Source organism: Merops nubicus, unplaced genomic scaffold, assembly GCF_000691845.1.
Source record: "Merops nubicus isolate BGI_N331 unplaced genomic scaffold, ASM69184v1 scaffold42630, whole genome shotgun sequence".
Taxonomy (NCBI): Eukaryota; Metazoa; Chordata; class Aves; order Coraciiformes; family Meropidae; genus Merops; species Merops nubicus.
In genome coordinates this window covers 2,940-10,371 of record NW_008584361.1, presented here as the reverse complement: position 1 = coordinate 10,371, position 7,432 = coordinate 2,940, and the positions used below count along the sequence as shown (strand labels likewise).

At 55.9% G+C, this 7,432-nt stretch overlaps 1 protein-coding gene across 1 annotated transcript in view; it reads left to right on the top strand.

The window, feature by feature from the left end:
* Window positions 1-5,602: 5,602 nt before the first annotated feature.
* LMX1A (LIM homeobox transcription factor 1, alpha) overlaps window positions 5,603-7,432 on the top strand; it is a gene marked incomplete at its 5' end in the record, with an annotated part of 3,982 nt that continues 2,152 nt past the window's right edge. Inside the window, 3 exons of the mRNA XM_008943867.1 lie at window positions 5,603-5,835; window positions 6,496-6,653; window positions 6,744-6,821. Of these exons, the coding sequence (XP_008942115.1) occupies window positions 5,603-5,835; window positions 6,496-6,653; window positions 6,744-6,821 (469 nt within the window). The remainder of the gene's footprint in view (window positions 5,836-6,495; window positions 6,654-6,743; window positions 6,822-7,432) is intronic.

The window sequence follows — 7,432 nt, the reverse complement described above, 5'->3', positions numbered from 1 at the left end:
TGGGAGTGCTGCCGGAGGTGGGCCGTGGTGCTGAGGTGAAGGTTTGGGTGGTTTCTAGAAGGGAGAGTGATCCCAAATTGTAAAATATCTCAAGATGAGGAAGTTTTGGGGGGATCTCCCGGGTGTGAGCTCCAGCCCCAGCTCCTGCCCCACGGCACCACGGTGCTGCCCCGTCCTTCAATCTGCAGTGATGGGAGAACCATCAAATCACAGAATCCTTCTAGGCAGATGAGATTATTAAGGTCATCGAGGCCAAGTGTCCTCCCAACAGCACCAGGACCCCCCAACCCTGTCCCTCACCCCACATCTCCACGGCTTGGGGACCCCTCCAGGGGTGGGGGCTCCACCACTGCCCTGGCACAGCCCTGGGCAACCCTCCAGGGGCAGAAATGGTTCCTCAGGGCCAACCTCAACCTCCCCTGGGGCAACTTGAGGCCGGTTCCTCTCCTCCCATGGCTTGGGGACAAGAGATCTCCCCTCTCCCAGCTGGCTCCAAGCTCCTGGCAGGGAGTTGGCAGAGCCAGAAGGTCTCCCCTGAGCCTCCTTTGGACCCCCCAGGGCCCTCAGCTGCTCCCCACAACTTCTCCAGACCCTTCTCCTCCTCCTCCAGACCCTTCCCCAGCTCCTTTGCCCCTCCCTGCCCACCCTCCACCCCCTCAAGCTCCTTCTGGGGGTGAGGACAGGGCAGTTTGGGCCATTCCCTCTGTGTGCTGATTCCTCCTCCATCCTTCTGCCCTTTACTGGAGCACTGACGTGTGATGACCAACACTCAGTGTTTGAAATTTGTTCTTTCTGCTGCTCGGGGTGGTTTGGAGATGGTCGGATTCGACTTCTGAAGCTTTCTGGTGTCCACATCAGAGGAGGTTTGAGGACGTTTGAGTCTTGGCCACTTCTGACACGAGGCACAAGTCGATAACTCCACAAAGTTCCTCTCTGGAGGTGGATCCCTTCACGTAGCCCAGCTTTTGAGGGAGTGGAGACCAAAGGCAGCTTGCCCCCAGTTTCCTCTCCTTTCCACCCCCAGCGTTGCTGGGAGCAGCCCGAAATCAGGCTGAAGGAAATCTCCTCCCTGCTGTGTCCCCTTCCCCAGATCTGCAGAGAGGCTTTGTGAGCTCCACTCCAATATTTCAGACGCCTCCGACGGATTTTGCAGCTCAGGCTTGAGCAAACAAGACCCTGCTTAAGCCTGGACTGCTTCATTTTGACTAAACCCAAACTAAACAAGCCCGTTTCACCCAGCACAACCCCCCTCCCCCAGCTCACTCCTTCATTAACACCTTTTAATCCCCCCCAGACAATCGTATGCCCCCCAAATTACCCTTCCCAGCCCTGGGTCAACGTCTCCTCCCCGCCTTGGAAGGTCAGAGAGGTTCTCAAATCACTCATCCCCCCTCAGCTCGACCCCATCTGGAGGGGTGGGAGCTGGGTTGAGGCTTCTCCTCTGGAGCCATCACCCCGAGGATTAGCTCAGAGTTGGGTGTGGGGGCTAAAGGCTGATAAAAGGCCAAAAAAAGTGTCCAAAAAAGGATGTTGGAAGATCTCCGAGCTCCTCAGCCGGGGGCTGAAGCTGAGGAGATGCTCCTGGTTGCTTGGAATTCCTCTTTCTGCTGCTCCACACTTGGAAACTTGACTCAGCTCCTCAACGACGTGCTGGGTCCTCCCCAAGTGGTTTGTTGTGAAAAGAAAAGCAAATTTGGAATGGTAGAAAAGAGGCAGCGAAGCTGCAGGAGGGTGAGGGTGTCAAACTGGATTTTAAGGAGGATGTAAGTCCCTGGTCCAGGGTGCTGCTGAGAGCAAGGTTCACAAAGACTACGAGAGGTGGTTGAGGGCCCTGGGGGGTCCAAAGGAGGCTCAGGGGAGACCTTCTGGCTGTGCGAACTCCCTGCGAGGAGCTTGTAGCCAGCTGGGAGAGGGGAGATCTCTTGTCCCCAAGCCATGGGAGGAGAGGAACCGGCCTCAAGTTGCCCCAGGGGAGGTTGAGGTTGCCCCTGAGGAACCATTTCTGCCCCTGGAGGGTTGCCCAGGGCAGTGGTGGAGCCCCCACCCCTGGAGGGCACAAGAATCTGGCCCAGGACTCTGAGTCTTTCCTCAGCAGAGATGCCCCAGTCACAAATCCTCACCAGGACGTGGATTCTATGAGGATTTTGAGGAAGCAAAGCTGTCCCATGAGGACAGGGGGAGATGTGACCACCTCCCAAGTGAAACCTGCCGACGATGAGGCTCAGGCAGCACAAAACACGTTGCCAGGAGTTACAACCCCTTGGAGGTGTCCTGCAGCTGCCGAGGCCCTTCTCTCCTCCAGAGACCCACCGAGACGTCCCCTCTGCTCCAAAAAGTCCCCTCCACCCCTCACCTGGGCACCCGCTCGTGTCTGGGGCTCTCCCTTGGTGCAGCTCCCCCAGGTAGCCCCTTCCAGGGGCGGGGTAGCCACCAACCACCCCCCAGCCTCCCCAACCTCCTCGGCAGCCACCGCCGGCCCCGGAGCCGGAGTTTTGTTCCTATGGCAACCCAAACAATATTACCTTGACTTAAACGGATTCAGGCAATATTAAAACCAGCCTCTTTAGGAATTCCTGGTGTTGGAGGGGGCTGAGAATTTTAATTTCGTGTAATGCGAGCTGACACCGTGTTTATGAGCTGCTTGCTGAATGTTTTCTTCAATTAGTCCAAAGCAGAGAGGATTTGGTTTCGGGGCTTAGCTGGGAGATGGGCCTCGAGGTGCCAAGAGCTTGATTGAGTTACCTGAAAGCTGCAAAAAAAAAACCCCACCCTAAACCAGCCTTTTTTGGGGCAATCTGGCCCCTGAGAGCAGCTTGAAGCATGGCTGGGGAACCACCTCGTCCCCTGGTCAACCACCAGTGCCCTGCAGGTCTCTTCTCCCAGCCTTGTGGTCACCTCTCCTTGGTTTTCCTCCATCCTTGCCCGCAGTTGGAAGGGCAGCACCTCAACGTTTTCCTCTCCATGTCTTGGCTAAGGGAGATTTTGGATTGTTTTTCCCCCCAAGGAACCAGGCTAGAAGCATAAAAGGGCCCAGGAATGGTCCGGAATTGAGAGGGATAAAAATAAATAAGAAAAAAACTCCCCCTCTGCTCTGCTCTGAGACCCAACCTGAGTCCAGCTCTGGAGCTCCAACACAAGAAGGTCATGGACCTGCTGGAGAGGGGCCAGAGGACATCATAAAGATGATGTGAGGGAGGCCAGGCTGAGAGAGTTGGGTTTGTTCAGCCTGGAGAGGAGAAGGCTCCAAGGAGACCTTCTGGTGGCCTTTCAGGACTTCCAGGGGCCTGGCAGAAAGTCTCCAAGTCCAATGATATTGGTGGCACTAGATCCAGCTACACGACAGCCTGGACTGAAGCCAGGCAGATGTTTCTTGGGGGAGAATAATTCTCCAAGTCCAGGTGCAAAGAGAAGTCAGAACTCGCTTTGACAGCAGTGGTTTGAAGGCAAAGGGACAGAAACTTGGGAAGAAGAATAGTTTGATCACTGAAAATTGGTGTAACCACTTCAAAGTTGTTCTCCAGAAGAGAAAAGACAAAGTCTAGTTGGTGGCCATGGGGTAAAGTAAGATTGAAATTGGGAATAAGAGCTGAGGAGCTGGAAATAAGAGCTGAGGAGGTGGAAAGTCTCTGGAACCTCTTCCAAATGGATATGGAGAGCTCCTCCTCCACCTGGAGCCTCCTGAGCACACCTGGCTGGTCCTCACCACCCCTTCCCCACCAGCCAACAGCTCTGAGGTGGGAATTCCTGGCCGAAATTCTTTGGGTCACAAGGAACATGGGCTCAGGCTGCATCACCATGAACTTCCACCCAGGCTGGAGGTCCAGGAGCGTGAGCAGCTTGGTGGTTAGAACCACACCACAAGGTCTTGGCTGGTCCCAGCTGCCCCACCAGGTGCTGGCTCCACTGTTGGGTCTTTCTCATTCACAGAAGAATCATAGAATGGGTTGAAGGGACCTCCAAAGGTCTCTAGTCCAACCCCCTTGCTATAAGCAGGGACATCTCCAACTAGATCAAGCTGCTCAGAGCTTCATCCAGCCAAACGTTGGTTGTTGGCGTTGGGGAAGGGATGGATTTGGACTCAGCCCAATTCCCAGGGAAATTCCAAGTTCCAGGGACCAGGGTTGGAACCCGTTCCCCATTTGCTCCTTCGATGGAGGAGCTTCTGCTGGCAAAGCTGCTCCTCCTCCCCCCCAGCTTGTCCCACTCCAACCCAACCACCAGTTCTCCAGTGTGACTCTCAGAAGGACAAAGACCCAAGCGGGAGAACGAGCCGGGGAGGGGCAGGGAGGCAAAACCCCCCCAGAGGAGCCCAAAATCCCACCCCCGTCCCACTTGGAATGTCCCAGGCACTGGAGGCCAGAGCCCCCCCCAAATCCACGCTGGTATTTGGAAGGGATGAGCCCACCCCTGGAAAGCCTCTTTCGGAGGAGTTTGCCAGGAGGATTAACCCAGTCTTGTTCTCAATCCCCGTTTATGAGTTCCCTGCTGGTGGGGAAGCTCCTCTGTGTTTAAACAACAGCCTAATTAATCCCTATTTTATTACTTTCTCTTGTCAAGTGGCTAAATAGGAGCTGTCAGCCGGCAGCCACCAGCGCTCACGTTTGTTTAGAGCCCAAATTACTTCATCAGAACCATCTGCTCCGGACGTGGGGAGCTCAGCAGTTGGTTGTTTCTCTCTCTCTGGACACGCCGTGGGGCACAAACAGCCTCATCCGGGGGGGGGATCCCTCCCAAAGGCTCCTCCAAGCCCTGGATCCCTCTCAAAGGTTCCTCCAAGCCCTGGGGCTGGACCTGGAGGGGTCCAGAAGGTTCTCTCGTTAGGAGAGACCTTAATGAAGCCAGGCAGGAGGCAGCCTGAGAGAGGAAGAGGGGATATGGATCTCTCATGGGGTTGGTTTGGTTGGAAGAGACCTTTACTCAGAGTCCAACCATCAGGTTCTCACTGACCCACGTCCCTCAGCACATCTCCAGGGCTTGGAGAGCCCCCCAGGGCTGGGGACCCTGCCACGGGCACTGCCCTGTTGGGCCAGGCAAGTTTGTGTTCCTCCCTGGTCCTCCAGAGGCTCAGAAAGCCCCAAAGCCCTGCTGGGATGGATGCTTCTTGTTGGGATCACAGAATTCCAGCGTGGTGGGGTTGGATGGGACCTCTGGGGATCATCTTGACCCTGCTCCAGCAGCTCACCCCCAGCAGGGTGCCCAGGGTCACAGCCAGGAGGGTTTGGGGTCTCTCCACAGCCTCTCTGGGCAGCTGCTCCAGGCTCTGCACCCTCACCCCAAAGAAGTTTCTCCTCCTGCTCAGGTGGCACCTCCTGGGTTCCAGTTGGTGCCCGTTGCCCCTTGTCCTGTCCCTGGGCACCACTGACCAGAGTCTGGCCCCAACTTGCCCCCCAGGGGCCCTTTAGCTCTTGCTCAGCATGGATCCCATCTCCTCTCAGTCTTCTCTCCTCCAGGCTCAACACCCCCAGGTCTCTCAGCCTCTCCTCAGCACAGAGAACATCCTAGAACATCTCAAATCCTCCACCACCTTCTCCCTTTGGCTTCCTCACCCTCCACCCCACACACTCCCTGTCCAAGCATCTAACCCCGGGCACTTCCTCGGTAGGTTGTTCCAGACCAAGTGCAGCAGCTGCTTGAAGGTCATCGCCCCCTCCGAGCTCATCATGAGGGTCCTGGAGAACGTCTACCACGTCCACTGCTTCTACTGCTGCGAGTGCGAGCGGCGCCTGCAGCGGGGGGACGAGTTTGTGCTCAAGGAGGGGCAGCTCCTGTGCCGCAGCGACTACGAGAAGGAGAAGGAGATGCTCAGTGCCATCAGCCCGGCGCCCACCGAGTCTGGTGAGGGGCTGGGCTTGGAGTTGTGATGAGGGTGGGGCCACCAGGGTGAAGGTTGGTCCCCCCCCGGCCCTTTTCTTGACTCCAGGGAAGGCTTCAGAGGGAGGAGATGTAGGTTGGAGAGTCTTTGTCCTCTTGGTGATGGGCAGCCAAGGGGGGGTCCAGGCTGCTGAGAGCTCCTGGGTTGATCTGGAGGGGTTGGATGGGTTGATGTGAGATGTTTTAGGAGATATAGGGCCAGGCTGGCCCATCAGCAACATCTCTGAGTCACCAGCTGAGCCCATTGGCATCATCATCATCATCATCATCACACCTTGGGAGGGGCAAAACTGGGACGAGGTTCAGAGACAGAATGGATTTGGTTGGAAATGACCTTTAAGATCATGGAGTCCAACCATTGACCTGCTTTTACCAAGCCCATCACGTCCCTCACCCCACATCTCCAGGGCTTGGGAACTCCTCCAGGGGTGGGGACTCCACCCCTGCCCTGGGCAGCAGGTTCAAGGGGGTTCCCAAATCGTTCCTCAGGGGCAACCTCAACCTCCCTTGGGGCAACTTGAGGCCGGTTCCTCTCCTCCCGCGGCTTCTTCCTCCGACTCCTCGCCCTGGGAGGTGGCCCAGAGCTGCTGAATCACCTCCCCCCCCTCCCATCTTCCCTTGCAGTGAAAAGTGAGGATGAGGAGGGTGGCCACTCTCACGGCAAAGGAGGGGAGGAGAGCAAAGACCACAAGCGCTCCAAGCGCCCGCGCACCATCCTCACCACCCAGCAGCGACGGGCCTTCAAGGCTTCCTTCGAGGTCTCCTCAAAACCTTGCAGAAAGGTACAAACGAGGCCCCTCCACCCAACTCCTGCCTCCTTCCCGGGCCCTTTCGATGAAGTTCTGATCCAGTTCTCTGGGTTTTGTGGGCAGGTGAGAGAGACCCTGGCAGCTGAGACGGGTTTGACCGTGAGGGTGGTGCAGGTTTGGTTCCAGAACCAAAGAGCCAAGGTGAGTGATGGGGGTTTTGGGGCCACAATTGGGTTCTGAAGAGCTGGGGTGGGGTCTGGAGGGTCTCACTGATGCTCTTTTAATTAAAAAGATGCGTAGAATAGCTTAGAAAAAGAGAAAACAGAGTAGAAGAGCTACGCAGGTCCACCAAGTCCTACAACCCCTGGACGACCCTCTGGGGGCAGAAATGGTTCCTCAGCGCCAACCTCAACCTCCCCTGGGGCAACTTGAGGCCATTTTCACTTATTTTTGTTAATTCTTACTCTTTTTCTACTCGTTTTTCCCACCCCTTCTAGAAAGACTGGCAGGATTACCCAATTTTTTCTTCTAGAAGTTGAAACATTTCTAATTTAGGAGAATTTAAAGGGTGGAAACAGAAAGTAGGTGGCTTGGACAACCTCCTAAGGGTTGGAAACACAAAATAGGTGGCTGGGACAACCTCCTAAGGGTTGGAAACAGAAAGTAGGTGGCTTGGACAACCTCCTAAGGGGTGGAAACAGAAAGTAGGTGGCTTGGACAACCTCCTAAAGGATGGAAACAGAAAGTAGGTGGCTTGGACAACCTCCTAAGGGTTGGAAACACAAAATAGGTGGCTGGGACAACCTCCTAAG